The 18,276-nt window shown below is 35.5% G+C and overlaps 1 protein-coding gene across 5 annotated transcripts in view; it reads left to right on the plus strand.

Annotated features, from left to right (window-relative positions):
* Positions 1-17,098, plus strand: part of PRMT3 (protein arginine methyltransferase 3) — a 118,826-nt gene extending 101,728 nt beyond the window's left edge. For 3 of the 5 annotated variants that reach the window (XM_036259195.1, XM_036259194.1, XM_036259197.1), the window contains one exon: positions 16,344-17,097. In XM_036259195.1, the coding sequence (XP_036115088.1) occupies positions 16,344-16,453 (110 nt within the window). In that variant the 3' untranslated portion in view covers positions 16,454-17,097. Of the gene's footprint in view, positions 1-16,343 lie in introns of all 5 variants that reach the window. The other 2 variants (XM_036259191.1, XM_036259193.1) reach the window with 1 other exon arrangement.
* Positions 17,099-18,276: the final 1,178 nt, after the last annotated feature.

An 18,276-nucleotide genomic window follows, 5' to 3' on the forward strand; every position in this document is an offset into this window, starting at 1 on the left:
TTTTGGTTTGTTTTGTGTAGTTCTGGTATTTGGGTTGATATTTAGGAACTGAAAATGTTGCTTTTCTTCTTTACCATAATCATTTTGTGGCCCTATTGCTAAAAATTCAAAGGCATTAGTAATTCATATTTTAATCTTGAGGAAAATTTAAGATAGCATTTGAAAATTCTCCTACCTAATTACAGCAAAATATTATTTGATGTCTAGTGAAAATTTGAAATCCTAACTATTCTCTCCCTAGTAATCCTTAGAGTAATTGATTTGATTTTTTCAGAATACTATGAGGGAGGTGTGTGATCCAATGTTGCCCTCTGACACTATCTACGTTTCATATTTCCTTCACTGCCATATGTACTTGTATTTAAATAATAAGGGCAATGTATCATAAAGTAGCACATCCTGAAGAAGAATTTAAAAGGGAAATTTCAAAGTAGGAAAAATTTGGTTATTCTCAGCTATAGAAGTATAAAGAAAGAATAATGTAAGTACATAAATATATCATTACCTTCAACCCTGCTAAGCATCTGATAGTGTTACTAATGAATAGAAGGCAAAAATTGTGGGGCAGAATACTGAAGAGAGTACATGCTAATCAGAAAAAGCTCTAGAGATTTAGACAGAAGGTAGATTTGTCGAATTTTAGATGAATACCGGGGGTATATATGTAGGATGAAATGCCTGAGGTCAGGCAAAGTAGTTGGGGCAGTTGTGAACCAAACAGTTCTCAGAGTTGACACAGGGCTGTGGTATTCAAGTTTCAACCAGCTACAGTGGGGTGTCCCTATTGGACCCTATGTAGTAGAGATTCCAGAAGGGCTATAGCTTCATAATGGGAATAAACTATCCCTAGAGTAAAGACTACTCTGGATTCTGGATGCTGCTGCTGCTATTTTTTTTTTAGAGAGAGAGAGGAAGAGAAACATTGATTTGTTGTTGTTGTTGTTCCACTTAGTTATGCATTCATTGGTTGATTCTTGTTCTGTGTGTGCCCTGACCAGAGATCGAATCTGCAACCTTAGCATATGAGAACAACGCTCTGGCTAACTGAGCTACCTGGCCAGGGCTAGATGCTTGATGGAGCTTAAAAACAAGCCTTGAAAAGAAAAAAACTGAGCCATAAGTAATGTTAATGACAACAAAAGAAAACAACAACAGTTAGACACTCAACAACATAAAATTTATCATGGCCAGCATTCAAACAAACATTGATGCGGGAAAGTATCAATCAGTAGAAACAGACCCAGAAGTGATGAAATTAACAATCAGGCATGTGGAAACATATAAATACTATTATATGAACATAGGAGAATATGAGAAGATATTTAAAATCTAAATGGAACTTCTAGGGATAAAAATTACAGTACCTGAAGTTAAAATGTCAATTGATGGAATTAGTGGCAGAAGAAAAGATTGGTGAAATTGAAAATACAGCAATAAATGTATACAAAATGAAACAGCAAGGGGAAAAGATTTTTTGTGTTTTTTTAATGCATAGATCCAGTTACTTGTGGGAACATATGAAACACTCTAATTTATGGTTGTTGTCTTTTTGTATACCGATCTTAGAGAGGAAGGGAGAGGGAGAGAGAAACATTAATGGGCTGCCTCCTGCACAGCCCCTACTGGGGATCAAGCCTACAACCCTGGCATATGTCCTGACCAGGTATCAAACCGTGACCTTTTGATGCATGGGACAACACTCAGCCAACTGAGCCATACCAGCCAGTGCTGAAGCATTCTAATTTAAATGTAATTAAAGAAGTCCTTAGAAGAAGCAGGGACAGAAAATACATGTGACGAAGTAATAATGGCCATTTAAAAAATATTTGATAAAAATTATAATCCACAGATGGAATAAACTCAGTGAACCCCAAGTAAGATCAAAACAAAGAAAACACCAAAACACATCAAATGCTGATAGTGATAATTCTTTTAATCTTAACATTAAGTAGAGGAAAAGGAAACATAGAGGAATCAAAGAAAGAAGAACTTCAAAATAATCATTAGAAATTACATATGCCAGATGATGATCAAATGACATTTTCAAAGTACTATAAATAGTTAACCTAGATTCTATATCTAGGATAAATCTATTTCAAAAGTGAAGACTAAATAAAAACTTTTCCGGAAGAAAAATGCTGAAAGAATTCATCTCTAGCTGACCAGCAATACAAGATATATAAAGCCAGTTTCACAAGTGGAAGGAGAATACATACCACCAAGTGGAAACTTGGATCTAAACAAAGGAATGGAAAATGCCAGAAATGGTAGGTGTATAAGCACATAAAAAATGCCTTTATTATCTCATTTTTAAATTTTTCTTAAAAGATAATTGATGCCCTGGCCAGGTACCTTAGTTGGTTATAGAGTGTTGTCCCAATACACCAAGGTTGTGGGTTCGATGCCAAGTCAGAGCACATATGGGAATCAACCAATGAGTGCATAAATAAGTAGGACAAGTCAGTGTTTTTCTCTCTCTGTTTCTCTCTCTCCTCTTCCTCTCTCTCTAAAATCATTTTTTTAAAAAGATAATTGACTAAGGCAAAAATAACAAATAACATATTGTGGGCTTCAAAACATGGAGACAAAATATTTAGCAATAATAAAAAAGAAATTATGAAGTTCTTACATTACATGAAGCAATTTAATGGTTAACTAGGATAAATAAAGAATATACGATGTAAATCCCAGAGCAACAGCTAAAATTTTTGTTGTTGTTAATCCTCACCTGAGGATATTTTCCATTGATATTTTTAGATAGAGTGGAAGGCAGGAAGGAAGGGAGAGAGAGAAACATTGATGTGAGAGATGGGGAATCAAACCTGTAACTCAGGTGCGTGCATGCCTTGGACCAGGAATTGAACCTTCGGTCTGTAGGCCAGTGCTTTAACTATTGAGCCACACCAGCCAGGGCAACAGCTAAAGTATTTTAACTTCTCCCACAAAATATAGCTAATAAGCTTGTAGTGGAGATAAAATGGAATCCTGAAAAAAATTTCTCTATTTTTTTTTTTAATTTTTGTCCTTAATGAGTTAAGGCTTTTTTTTTTTCTAATTTTTTTTTTTTTTTTTTTAAGATTTTTTAAATTGATTTTTAGAAAAGAAGGGCGGGGGGAGAGAGAGAGAGAGAAACATAGATTGTCTTCCACGCATGCCTTAATTAGGGATCAAGCCCGCAACCCCAGCATGTGCCCTGACCAGGATCGAACCGCAGCCTTTCAGTGCACTGGATGTTGCACAGCTAACTGAGCCACACCAGCCAGGGCCTGAAAAAAATTTTCAGTTCAAAAGAAGATAGGAACATAAACATGAACAAATAAAAAACAAATGGTGTGATGGTAGACTTAATATACATCCAGACAGTGGAATATTATTCGGTGCTAAAAAGAAATGAACTATTGAAACCAAGTGGCAGTGTTGGGTTTGTTGTCTTGAGAAATCAATGAGTTCATGGACCAAGAGTAAGCAGATAGGAAAATTTATTTAAAGATAGACTCCTGAAGCAGGGAGGGGACCCAATTGGGTAGCCAGTGGGACTCTGTTGTTAGGGGTAGGATATATGTCTTGCTAGCCTCTGATTGGTCCTTTCAAGGAATTCTGCCTTAGCAACATTCATACATTTTAAAGCTTGTGTTTCCTGCCTGACTGGGTTCAGCCCTAAGTTATCTCTAGAGGCCTTAGTGGCTTTCCTTCTTTGATAATTTTAGTTTAGCTCAGATTATTACTGAGGAGGAGGGAAAACACCCTTGGAGCAACCCTATACTTGCCATTGGTTTCTTTTCTAAGTCCAATTTTGTTTTACTTTTTAAGGTGACCTGGCTTTCTGAAATAGGAACACACTGTACAGTTTCACAGAACTCATTCAGCAATCCTGTTGCCTTGCTTGAAACCAGCCTTTCTGGGGTTTTTTTTGTTATGTAATTGACCTGTACTCCTTCTGGGAGCTTCTGATTTGCATTTCTATAATTGGGGGCTGGGAGGCAAAAGTTGCCAGGTTGATTTTAGTTTTATTTTGAGATACGAAGAAGAGTCCAAATAAACTCCCGGAGATGCTGTGTGCTGAGTTGCCTGCCAGTGTGTTGCTGAGCTCCAGTCATCTCAAACTTCCCACGTGTCTCAGCCTTCCCTTCCCATGGTCCTGTCCCTCACTGCCTAACCTGCCTCTGTCTCCTCACTATCAAGCCTTGGAGAGACATGAAGGAATCTTCAATGCATATTACTAAATGAAGGAAGCCATTTGAAAAGGCCTGCTACCATGTGCTTTCACCATTCTGGTAAAGGCAAAAGTATGGAGACAGTAAAAAGATTAGTGGTTGTGGGAGTGGGAGATACAGATACGCAGAGCACAAAGGATTTTTAGGCCAGTGAAAATACTCTGCAAGATACTATAATGATGGATATATGTCATTATACCAAAAAGCAAATTATAGACTTAAGGTGATTATGTGTTGCCAGTGTTGGTTCACCCTTGGTTAAAAAAATAAACTTACCATTCTGATGAATATATTGATAATGGAGGAGGCTGTGTGTCAGGGGTAGGACCATATGGGATATCTCTGTACCTTCTCAATTTGCTGTAAACTTAAAATTGCTCTAAAAGAATAATTAAAATATATACGAATGGTCTAAACATGCCAATTAAAATGCAGAAATAAACTGAATAAAAACAAGAACTAAGTAAATACTGTCTGTAGGAAACACTTAAATGTAAAGGCACAGTGAGTTTAGTTCCAGGTGAGCTGATGTGAGCATATTTTATATTTCACTCACCCAGTGCACCTTTAAAATCAGAATGTGTGTAACAGCTTTTTGAGATCTCTGATAAGTAAACAGTAGCAGATAAGTTGGAAAAGAAGACCAGAATTTGAAGTACCACTGAACTTGTGGTAAATTATGATTCATATCCCTCCAGTATTCCCCAACCTGGACTCCAAACAGCCTAAAACCTGGAAGAGGGCATTATCACAGACAGACAGAGCTCCAAAGGAGCCCTCTAATTCTAGCTTGAGAAATGGGAAAAGGATCTAATTCTCAGAGAGAGAGGGAAATCCCCATTTTTCTTTTCTTTTTTTCCTCTGTTTTTGTTTTGTACTCTAGCCCCCAGATAATGCCACCATGGTACCAGCAGAACAGTGACAGCAGTGGGGCCCCACAGACATCTTAAGCTCTGAGGGACAATAGGTAAATGAGGTTGCTGTGACTGTTCCAACTAAATTTTATTTACAAAAACAGATAGCCAGCCTTAAAATCTTTCCATAAAACAAATGTCTAGGCACAAATTGCTTTACTGCAAATTCTCCCAACCACCTAAAGAAATTACACCAGTTCTATACAGTCTCTTCCAGAAAATAGAGTTAATTTTTATAAGGGCATTATTATCTTGATACCAAAAAAACTAGACAAAGAGAGTACAGGAAATTATAGACCAAGTATCCCTTGTGAATATAGATACATAAATCCTCAATAGAATACTACTAGCAGTTGAATCCAGCAATATTATAAGAACAGAACCTTGACCATATTGAGGGGTTTATTTCAGGAATGCAAGGCTTATTCAATATTTTTAAATCATTTAATGTGATCTACCAAGTTAACAGTCCAAAGAAGAAAAACTACATGATCACATCACTGGATGCAGAAAAGTCGTTTGATAAAAATCAGTGTCCATTCATGATAAATACTCAAGCAAACTAGAAATAAAAGAACTTCCTCAACCTGAGAGAGGCATCCACACAAAGTCTACAGTAGCAAACATCATACTGAATGGAGAAAGGCTGAATACTTTCCCCTGTAGTTGGGACAAGGCAAGGAGGTCCAGTCTCACCACTCCTAGTCTCTTATGTTTAAAGTCTTAGCCAGTGCAGTAAAGAACAAAAAGAATTAGGTCATATTTACAGATAACATGATTGTGTATATAGAAATTCTAAAGAACCATCCAAAGAAACACTAGAACTTCATAAATTGAGCAAGGTAGAAATAGACTGACTGTAAAATGTATTTGCTTTTTAATTTTTTTTTTGTCTTTATTGATTTTAGAGAAAGAAGAAGGGAGAGGGAGAAGGAGATAGAAACATCAATGAGAGAGAACACTGATTGGCCCTCTCCTGCATGCCCCCCACTGGGGTTTGGTCCACAACCTGGGTATGTGCCCTGACCAGGAATCAGACTGACAACCTCTTGGTGCATGGGTTGACGCTCAACCACTGCTGAGCCACACTGGCCGGTCTGACTGTAAAATTAATATGCAAATACCAAAGACCTACACTAGCCAAACAATTTTGAGAAAGAACTATATTGGAATCCTTTATGTGATTTCTAAACTTGCTAAAAAGTTACATTAACCCAGATAGTATAGTATTGGTATGTACTACAGGCAGACATATAGATTATTTTAATAGCCCTGGCCGGTTTGGCTCAGCGGTTAGAGCGTCAGCCTGCGGTCTGGAGAGACCCGGGTTCGGTTCCCGCTAAGGGCATGTACTTCGGTTGCAGTTTGTCCCCGGCCCTGGTTGGTCCTGCGGGTGGCAGCCACTCGATGTGTCCCTTCACGTCGATGTTTCTCTCTCTCTCCCTTCCTCTCTCTCCCTCCCACTCTATCTGTACAAAAAAAAAAAATGGAAAAATATCCTCGGGTGAAGATTATTTTAATAGAAAAATTCAGAAATAGACCCTTACTGTCCAGAAAGTAATATGACAAGATTTTTTAATAAATAAAATATTATAAACACTTACAGTTATTCTGCCCAGACTGTGTGTGTATTGTCAGTAATAGTGATTTTTTGCTTTTTTTTTTTTGTAATGGTAAATCTACCCCTTGGAGTAGACTTGGATTGGGTGAGAAGGGTGAAGGGATTAAGATTAAACAAAGGGGAAAAAAAGAACGACTCTTGGACATAGACAACAGTATGGTGATTGCCAGAAGGAAGGAGGAGGGGGAGGTAGAAGAAGGGAAAGGGGAATAAATGATGATGGAAGGAGACCTGACTTGGGGTGGTGAACACACAATACAATATACAGATGATGTATCATAAAATTGTATACCTGGAACCTGTATACTTTTTTTTAACTAATGTCGCCCCCAAAATAAAAAAAAAAAGATAAATATTCTAAACAATAAAAATGTTTTCTAACTTTTCAAAAACAGAAAAAGTAAGAAAGGCAATGTGAATAGGAAATTTCTCACCCTAAGAATTCTACATTTGGCCAAAAGCAAAATGGAAATAACTATACAGTAATGACCCTTGTTTTGTTTTGTTTTATTTATTATTTTATTCACAGTGTAGTTACAAAATAGTTCCAAAAGACATGCTCTAAACATTTTAGCACTTCCAGCATTGTGTGGGAGTAAAATGAATAAGAGTTAGAGAACACTTTAATGTTAAATTCAGGGTGTATGTTTTTTCTTTTCCTTTAAAAATAATGGACAGTTTTATTGTACAAACATATATGGCAGTGTTTACTTGGGAAAAAAAAAAAACAGATCAACCCAGCCGGTGTGGCTCAGTGGATTGAACATTGTCTCAAGGACTGAGAGGTCCCAGGTTCGATTCCTGGTCAGGGCACAGGCCTGGATTTTGGGCTCAATTCCCAGTGGGGGGTGTGGAGGAGGCTGCCGATCGATGTTTTTCTCTCATTGATGTTTCTATCACTCCCTCTGTCTTCCTTTCTCTCTAAAAAATCAATTTAAAAAAATGTTGTTTTCATGTTATTTGGCTTTGGAAATATGATTAAAATCAGGTTATTTCTCTTTCTGTATATACCTAGTAAATTTTTATATGGAGAATCCATTTTTATTTTCTTTTTTGTAAATCTAAGCTTTAATAATAATGATAATAATGAATTTTTATCTTTCTTCCTTCTGGAGAAATGAAATTTATTGCTCTGGAAGAAAATAACTTTTAAAAACCACTGACTTTAAACCACATGAAATGAAATTAATTTTGTTCTTGTTTGAACTATAACACTGCTTTGTGGTATACTAATAGCCACCTGCCGATGATTAAAGCAAGGTGGTACAGCTTAGCTCCATAGAGAATGTCCTTTGCAGCTCTTACCACACTATACACGCTAACAACATCAGTCATTTTATATCTATTTGACACTGATTAATTACCCCGATCTATTCTGGTACTACAGCCACTGCCTTCAACAATTGAAGGGAGTTCAGCAGTGTGAATTATGTTTTTATTACTGTGACCCTTCATGCTATTTAATTAACTTAAATAGGTGCTGTTTGCACCCTCATTTTGAAATTAAAGAACTAGCTATTTTACTTGTATTTCATTTTAAGACATGAAAATTATACTGAGCTTATAAGGCAGTGTTATGTCTTTTAAATTATTTAAATGTTTTTTTGTTTGCTTACTATTGATGCTTAAAAAAATTTTAGTGTGAAAATTTAACAAAAGTATCCATTACCAATTCATCTTGACTTGGGCTATATAAATAAATTAAAGGTTGCACAGACTTCCTGTAGGCATATCCTTTAAATCTGAAATGAAGAACCTGATAACTGCTTTATAAACACCATGAAACATTCCTATTTTGATACTTACAATAAGGACTGAATGGAACATATTTACAAACAAGCCACCTTACATTTTTAAACACTTTTAAGGCAACTTAAATGAAATAGGAACCATTAGGGTGTACATACCAAAAGGAAATATTTGTAAAAATACCTCATGTACATCAACAAGAAAATCACTAAGGTAAATGCACAAAGAATTTTTTTAAGGTAGTGGTTAAGCATTAGAAATAATACCTATCACCATTGATAATCACTGAAATGCAAATCAAAGCAATCAAATTCTGATGGTTGTTTACCTCAATAACAAAGGTGTTTTTATTGTTTTATTTTCTTCATTCATTTATTTATTTAGGACTAAAAGGTCTTTTATTAAGTAGGAGACAGACAACAGTATTTTTTTTTTTTTTTGTTTTTTGTTTTTTGTTTTTTGTTTTTTTTTTATATCCTCACCCGAGGATATTTTCCATTTTTTTGTACAGATAGAGTGGGAGGGAGAGAGAGAGGAAGGGAGAGAGAGAGAGAAACATCGACGTGAAGGAACACATCGAGTGGCTGCCACCCGCACGACCAACCAGGGCCGGGGACAAACTGCAACCGAAGTACGTGCCCTTAGCGGGAACCGAACCCGGGTCTCTCCGGACCGCAGGCCAACGCTCTAACCGCTGAGCCAAACCGGCCAGGGCAACAGTATTTTTTTGTTTGGAGATATTTTTTCATTGATTTTTAGATAGAGTGGAAGGAGGGAGGGAGAGAGAAAGAAACATCTGTGTGAGAGACACCAATTGGTTGCCTCCCACACATGCCATCAGGGGCCAGGGATTGAAATGCAACTCAGGTACGAGCCCTTGATCAGGAATCAAACCCAAGACACTTCGGTCTGTGGGCTGACACTCCAACCACTGAGACAACCGGCCAGGGCAACAGGTAATATTTTTTTTATGGGATCTCACTGCTGAGTGGCAAGGCTGATGGGGCGGCATGGACTTGAGGAAGATGGTTTTGTTTCTAATAACATGCATTGTTCATGAAGATGGCAGATATATAAAACTGGAATACATTTTGTGCCTTTTATTAAGGTGTCCCACTTCTGATAAATACATCACAAGGTATTGGTTCAAAATTCAGACTTTTTTTTTTATTCTTTGCTATTCTAAGAATTGAAGTAATAGTGTTTCCATTGGCTTGCCTTTCTTTAAAGTGTCTTTATGTAATTTTTGTTTATATAGTCAAATCTTTAATCTTTTCCTTTTGGTTTCTGGCTTTGGTTTCATATCTTACAATATTCTATTACTATATTTACAGTTTTATTGAATCCTTTCCTCAGTGATTTAAAATGCCCCATTTACCATATGCTGAATCTCCATAACAGATTTATTTTTATTTCTCAACTACATTATATTTATCTGTGTTTAGTTTCAAGGCATCATATTTTTTAAAACAATTTTATCCTACAATTTACATACAATAAAAATTCACATTTTAATTGTATAGTTCAAAGAGTTTTGACAAATATATACACCATCCTATGAAGATAAAAAGATTTTCATCACTCTAAAATGTTTCCATATTGATCCCTTGTATGGACATCCCCAACTCCAGTACCCATAGCAAGACAACCACTGATTTGCTGTTTATTACTGTAGAGCAGTATTACTAATTAGTATTACTAATATTAAAGTATTTATATTCTTTTAGAATTTTGTATCAATGGCATTACACAGGATGTACTCCAGCTTCTTTTGCTTACCATATTTTCATCTGTACATCAGTAGTTGGTTCCTTTTTATTGCCAAGTACTATTCCTTTATATGGACATACTTCAATTTACTTATGCACTCTCCTGCTGCTAGACTTTTGTATTGTTTTCAGTTAGGGATCATTATGAATAAAGTTGCTATGAACATTCATGTAAAAGTCTTTGTGCAGACATATGTTTTCATTTCTCTTGGGAAAATACCTAGAAGTGGAATTATTAGGTCTTTTGGTAAGTGTATATTGAACTTTAAAAGAAACTGGCAAATGTTTCAAAATGACTGTACTATTTAATGTTTCTGCCACCTCTGTGGATTCAGTTGCTCCACATCCTTGCCAACACTTACCATAAAAAGTCAGTCATTTAATTTAAACCATCCTATTGTATATGTAGTGACATTGTGCTATTAATTTTTATTTGCCTGATGACTAATAATGTTGAGCCTCTTTTTATGTGTTCACTGGTCATTCACATATTATTTTTGTGAGGTTTCTGTTAAAATATTTAGCTCTTTTTTTCTTTATTGATTTTTAGAGAGAGAGGAAGGGAAAGGGAGAGAGAAACATCAAGGAGAGAGAACATCGATTGGCTGCCTCCTACATGGCCCCCACTAGGAATTGGGCCCACAACCTGGGCATGTGCCCTGACCAGGAATTGAATCAGCAACCTCTTGGTGCATGGGTCGACGCTCAACCATTGAGCCACACTGGCCAGGCTAGCTCAGTTTTTAATTGGGTCGTTTGTCATCTTATTATTGAATTGTAAGAATATATATATGGATACAAATCCTTTGTCAAATATATGTGTTGCTGATATATTTATTCTAATCCCAGGTTGTCTTTTCTGGTCTTAATGGTTTTTGAAGTTTTGTGTTTTTTTTGTTGTTATCCTTACTCCTTACTCGAGGACATTTTTTCGTTTTTTGTCAGATAGAGGGAGGGAGAGAGAGAGAGAGAGAGAGAAACATCGATATGAAAGGGACACATTGAGTTGTTGCCACCCGCACGACCCAACCAGGGCTGGGGACAGACTCCAACCGAGGTGCATGCCCTTAGCAGGAACTGAACTCGGGTCTCTGGACCGCAGGCCACCAGTCAGGGCTGTTTTTTGAAGTTTTGTGACTTTGTGTCTTAATTAAGAAATCTTTGCTACCGTAACATCACAAAGATTTTCTTGTATGTTTTGTCTAAAAATTTTTACAGTTTGACCTTTTACGTTTAGGTCTAGTCTATTTTATGTTCATTGTAAGACTAATAGTTTATCTTTTCCCAAATATTGTTCGACCATCGTTGCTTGAAAAGACTGTCCTTTTTCAATTTAATTACCTTGTCTCCTTTGTCAAAAATTAATTGACTATATGTGTATAGTCTATTTCTGGGCTTTATTTTGTCTCATTGATCTATATGTCTGTTCTTTTTCAAAATTGTTATTCTAAATGCTTTAAATTGCCATATAAATTTTAAAATCAACTTGTTAATTTCTACAAAAAAAAACAAAACCTATTAGGATTGTGCTTGAGATTGTGTTTAAATCTATGGATTACTTTTGGAAAAATTGACATTTTAACCATATTGAGTCTTTCATCCACAAGCAAAATGTATCTTTCCATTTACTTTAGATCATCTTTGGCACTGCTTCATAGTTTTGTGTGTCTAAGTCTTGCACATATGTTGTGACATTTATCTCAAATATTATATGCTTTCTTGATGCTATTGTGTTTTTTATTTGATTTTCTAATTCTTTATTGCTTGTGTATAGAAATAAAATAAAATTTTTTATATTGACCTTATATCTTTTTTTAAATTTTGTTTTTATTTTTGATTTTTTAGAGAAAAAGGGTGAGAGAGGGAGAGAGAGATAGAAACATTGATGAGAGAGAACACTGATTGGCCACCTCCTGCATGCCCCCCACTGGGGATTTGGCCCACAACCTGGGCATGTGTCCTGACCAGGAATCGAACTGGCGACCTCTTAGTGCATGGGTCGATGCTCAATCACTGAGCCACACTGGCCAGGTTGACCTTATAACTTAAAACATTGCTAAACCATCTTCCTGTTATAGTAGCTTTATTTATTTACTTGTTTATTTTGCATATTGCTTTAGGATGTTTTATATATAAGAAATGTGGTTTACAAATAAAGATTGTTTTATGTCTTATTTTTCTCTAAAATGTATATTCCTTTTATTCTTCTCTTGTACCTTAATGCCCTGAACTAGGGCATCCAGTAGAATACTAATTAGAAATGGTCAAAATGGGCGTCTTTGCCTCATTCCTAGTCTTAAGAAGAAAGCATTTAGTCTTTCACCATTAAGAATGATGTTATCCCTGGCCAGTTTTTTCAGTGGTTAGAGCATCAGCCCACGGACCGGAGAGTCCTGGGTTCGGTTACCACTAAAGACACGTACCTTGGTTGCAGTTTGTTCGCAGCCCCAGTTGGGGTTGTGTGGGTAGCGACCACTTGATGTGTCTCTCCCTCTCTCTCTTCCTTCCCTCTCTCGCTCCTGCTGTATCTCAAGATAAATGCAAAGAAAAGAATGAAGTTTTATGCCTGGCTAGTTTAGCTCAGTGGTTAGAGCATCGGCCCATGGACCAAAGAGTCGTGGGCTTAATTCCTAGTCAAGGGCACATACCTGGGTTGCAGGTTCAATTCCCAGCTTTGGTAAAGGTTGTATGGGAGGCAACCAATCGATGTGTCTCTCACATCAATGTTTCTCTCCCCCCTCCTCCTTCCCACTCTATCTAAAAATCAATGGAAAAATATCCTTGGATGAGGATTTAAAAAGAATAAACGTTATCTATAGTTTCTGAGGTTGAGGACAATTCCTCATATTCCTAGCTTACTGAAAGTTGTTATAAATTACTTTTGTCAGATGCATTTTATACATTTCATGAGACAGTCGTAATGAGTCTTTTGTTCAAAGGGTTTTTGAATCTATGTTCATGGGTTATATTCATCTATAGTTTTCTTCTAATGAATTTATCTTGTTTACATATCAGGATAATACTGCCCTCAAAAGATGAGGTGGGGAATATTCCCTCCTATTTTTTGTTAAGTTTACGTACATTTGATATTATTGTTCTTAAACATTTGATAGAATTCACCATTACAGATTTCTGACCTGTTTCCTTTGTTTTCTGATGTAAGCATTGAAAGTTATAAATCTTTTCTCTAAGCACTATTTTAGCTATAGGCCACATAGTTTTATGTTGTGCTTCATTATCATTTGAATCAAAATGCTGTCTAGTTTTCCTTTTGATTTTTATTTTCATTTATGGAATATTTGGAAGTCTGTTGTTTAATTTCTAAATATTTGGGGATTTTCAAATATCTTTGTATTACTGATACTTAATTTTATTTAGTTTTGGTCAGAGAACATATTCTCTATGTTTTCTGTACATTAAGATTTGTTTTATGACTCAGCTATGATCAGTCTTGGTTCTATAGATGTCAGTCAAGTCACATTGGTAATAGTGTAGTTCAAGTCTTCCATATTCTCTCGGATCTTCTGTCTAGTTGATACTGCCATTACCAACAAAGGAGAGGTGAGATTTCCAACAGTAATTGTAGATTTGTCTGTTTTTGGTGGTCTGTCAGGTTTTCTGTCATGCATTTTGAAGTTCTGTGCATGCAAAAATTTATGATGTCTCATTTATGAATTAAACAAGTTAATATTTTGAAATCTCTCTCTTTATCTCTCGTTATATTTTTTTCCTGACATCAACTTTGTCTGAAATTAATATAGCTATTTCAGCCTCTTTATGATTAATGTTTATGTAGAATTTCTTTTTCTCTTTTCACTTTTAACCCATATCTTTATAAAATATATTGGACATGTTTACATTTAATGTTATTACATAGTTATTGGATTTAATTCTTTCATTTGCCTTTTGTTTTTTATTTATCCCCTCTGTTTATTTCATTTTATCTCTACTTTAGCCTTAACTAATTAGCCATACCTCTTGTGTTTGTTTGTAGTCTGAGATTTTTACAATATACTTCCATTTAACCCCTTCCATCTTTTTTTTAAAGATTTTTTTTGTTGATTTTTAGGGGAAGGGAGAAAGAGAGAAACATCAATGTGAGAGTGAAACATTGATTGGCTGCCTCCTGCACACCCCCCACCTGGAATTGAGTCCGAAACCCAGGCGTGTGCCCTGACCAGGAATTGAACTGACAGACTTTCAGTGCACAGGGCAACGCCCAACCAATAGCCACACCCGCCAGAGCCCCTTCCATCTTTTGTGTTAACATTTCGCCAGATGTTTCAACCCCACAATATGTTGTTACAGTTTTTGCTTTACATAGTCAATTATCTTATAAATAACTTTTAAAAAGGAAAAAAAATGTCTTATATTTATCACTTACCTAATATTTTGGATACTGTGTATTTATTCCTATGTGTAGATCCAAGTTTCTTTTGGGTATAATTTTCCTCCTGTTGAAGAACTTCTTTTAACAGTCTTGTGTAGTGCTGGTCTACTGGAAAAAAGTTTTGGCTTTTATTTCTTTGAAAAAAGTCTTTATTATATCTTCATTTAAAAAAGACTTTTGCTGGATATTGAATTCTTAGTGGATATGTTTTCTTCTTTTATCACAAAGACATGTCTAGGGATGGAAATTCTGAGGTCAATCTTCTTTCTTCCCTTGTATGCAATGTCTTTTTTCTCTGGATGTATTAAGCTATATAAGCCTTACCTTTTCTGCAGGATGTATAGAAGTTATCTGTAATGATGATATCTTTAGACTCTGAAATAAATGCAACTATTAGATGGTTTTGATATGTTTTACTCTGTTGTTTCACTACCATATTGAAAAACATCAGATTCATTATCCCTTAATGTGGGGGACTTGCAGGTTTTTTTTTGTTTTGTTTTGTTTTTTAAGTTAAGATATGATTCAGTCCTTGGATAGTTTCATATGGATTTCTCAGTCATTTTATATGGAGTCGTACTGTGCTCATCCAGATGGTGAAGCTATACCTGCTGTTATTTAGTGTGATCTTACTCTTATTAAAGCAAGGAATGGTGATCAATTACAATTTAGCAATCTCCTTTGTTATTTTAAATGGCTCTTGGTAAACAAATGAAAAAGCACATAGATATAAGATAAAATTCCATTTTGGAGTGAAATAAAATTTGGAATATAATAAGGTTTTTAGGGAATTAATTTTTACCTTTAAACAAAAATGTAATATTTTTTGTTTACTGTTTTACCTGTGTAAGTTCAGTTTTTTATTTATAATCTTAATACCTTCAAGGCTAACAGCCTCATCATGTAGCTCTATAAAATATAAATATAGCCCAGCCGGTGTGGCCCAGTGGTTGAGTGTCGACCCATACACCAAGAGGTCGCACCGGTTCAATTCCTGGTCAGAGCACATGACCAGGTTGTGGGCCAAATTCCCAGTGGGGGGCATGCAGGAGGCGGCCAATAGATGTTCTCTCTCTCATCGATGTTTCTCTCTCTCTCTCTCTTCCCCCTCCCCTCCTCTCTTTAAAAATCAATCAAAAAAACATTTTTTTAAATATATGAATTTAAGTTTTCTCAGTTATAATTTTCAGGTCCTGAGAATGCCATTCCCTGTAGGCTCTCTGTAACATGTTTTTTCTCCCTTAAATGCTATTCTATGTGTGCTCCTTAAGTTAACCATGACGTTAGTCCTCTTTTATTAATTCTTATCAAACATGCCTTTACTACCTTTCAACCATCCCGTTTTCACTCTCAGCACACTTAGACATAAACCTGTTGTGTAATTGTTGATGTAGCTATTTCTCTTTATCCTTGACCTCATGTGAACTCTTTGAGGGCAGAAACCATATCTTGTATTTTTCTGTGTGCTCAGGACTCACCACAGGAACTCATATTCAGGTAAAACTACTCCCCAGCCCTGCATGACCACTGAAATTTTGCTCTTTTGCAAGGATGTGACAATTAAAAAGTTTTTGAAAACTAGTGAAACATCTCACAACAAAAAAGAAGTACTGGTGTACATCATTACTTTTCTGTTAGACTGTTTTCCTTGAATTCTTAAATACATTTTTTGCCTTTCTTTTATAGGTGAATCCTTGAAAGGACAGATCACAGTCCACAAGAATAAGAAAGATCCACGTTCTCTCATTGTGACCCTCACATTGAATAATTCAACTCAAACTTACAGTCTCCAGTGAAAAAGCCACAAAAGCACAACTAACTTGCAGTTTTTATTGTGGAAGTGGGTGGAGGGGGAGGGGTTTTATGTGAGCACATGGAAGATGGATCTTTTTCGAATGAGTTTCTTCAGTAGAATTGTGGTAGGAATCCATTGTAATTCAGCTAAGGAGGGGAATCCACTGGTCCTAGTGGTCCACCTTCATAATCATATTTTTGGAAGTCTGGTTGGTGAGATTTGACCATATCTAACCCCTACATTGCATTTAGTTATATTGAAAATCATTTCAATTGGCCTAAATACAGAATATAGTTTTTTGTTGTTTTTAAAAAATTTCCTACTGTAAATATTAAACGCTAGTAATTAGTTATTTAGATAATATTTTATTAAACTAGTAATTGTACACAAGGCATTGCACATTTTATTGCAGCTTTCTTCTCTGGGGAGGAAGAGTTTTTAATTGTATTATTTGGTAGAATATCAGGATATAATAGATTAAAGACCAAGTGTAAGGGGCTAAAATATGTAAAAGCATCACATAAATCATATTTGAAGACAGCTTAGTTGATTACTCTGTAGTTCTCATTTTGTAGCTTCTCTCTTTGCACATATTCTTTAGCCATTTAATTTTCTAGTATTGCCCAGGAAATCTAATTTTAATATGTTTATTCTAGGTTTCACAAAAGTTTTTGAAGATTGGGGTAAATATGTACTTATTTACTAATATAATACCTTCTTCAGACTATATTTTTGTGCAAAGTTAAATGTGTAACTGTTAATATACTTATATCACTCTTTATAGTTGTATCATTTATAATTGATTCAGTTTGAAATTCAGAATAGAAAACACTTAATAAAATGTATACAGCAACCATTAGCATTATAAAATGACGTTTGAAAATATAAGGCCTTTTATAAAATCAGAAGCATTTAGAACAAGTCTTATAAATTTTTTTATTGTGTAGATGACAATACAGTATTAGTTTCAGGTGTGCAATATAGTGATTCAGTGTTTATTATAAACCTTATAATATAATCCCCAAAATAAGTCTAGTAGCCATCTGTCTATAAAGTGTTATGATGTAATTGACTATATTCCCTGTGCTGTATGCTACATTCCTGTGGCTTATTTTATAACTGGAAGTTTGTGCCTCATTCCCCTTCACCATTTCACCCCCTCCCTCCATCCCCACCCATCTGGTAACCAACCATCAGTTGTTCTCTACCTGTGAGTCTGTTTTGGTTTGGTTTGGTTTTGATTCCATATATAAGTGAAATCATGTGATGTTTGTCTTTCTCTGTCTGATTTATTTCATTAATCATAATACTCTATAGGTCCATCCATGTCAAAAATGGTAAGATTTCATTCTTTTTTATTTCTGAATAAAATTTTGTTGTGTATATATATACCACATCTTCTTTATCCATTCATTTATTGATGGGCACCTAGATTGCGTTCATATCTTGGCTATTGTAAATAATACTGCAATGAACATAGGGGTGCATACATCTTTTTGAACTCGTGTTTTATTTTTCTTTGTATAAATACCCAGAAGTGGAACTTCTGAGTTGTATAGTAGTTCGGTTTTTAATTTTTTGAGGAATCTCCATACTGATGTTTTTCCATAATGGCTGCACCAATGTATAATTCCACCAATAGTGCAAGAGGGCTCCCTTTTCTCCACAGCCTCACCAGCACTTCTGTGTTGGCTTTTTTATTTTTATTTATTTATTTTTTATCCTCACCTAAGGACATTTTTCCATTTTTTTATTCAGATAGAGCAGGAGGGGGAGAGAGAGAGAAACATCGATGTGAAAGGGACACATTGAGTGGCCACCACC

Source organism: Molossus molossus, unplaced genomic scaffold (assembly GCF_014108415.1).
Source record: "Molossus molossus isolate mMolMol1 unplaced genomic scaffold, mMolMol1.p scaffold_m16_p_13, whole genome shotgun sequence".
Lineage (NCBI taxonomy): Eukaryota > Metazoa > Chordata > Mammalia > Chiroptera > Molossidae > Molossus > Molossus molossus.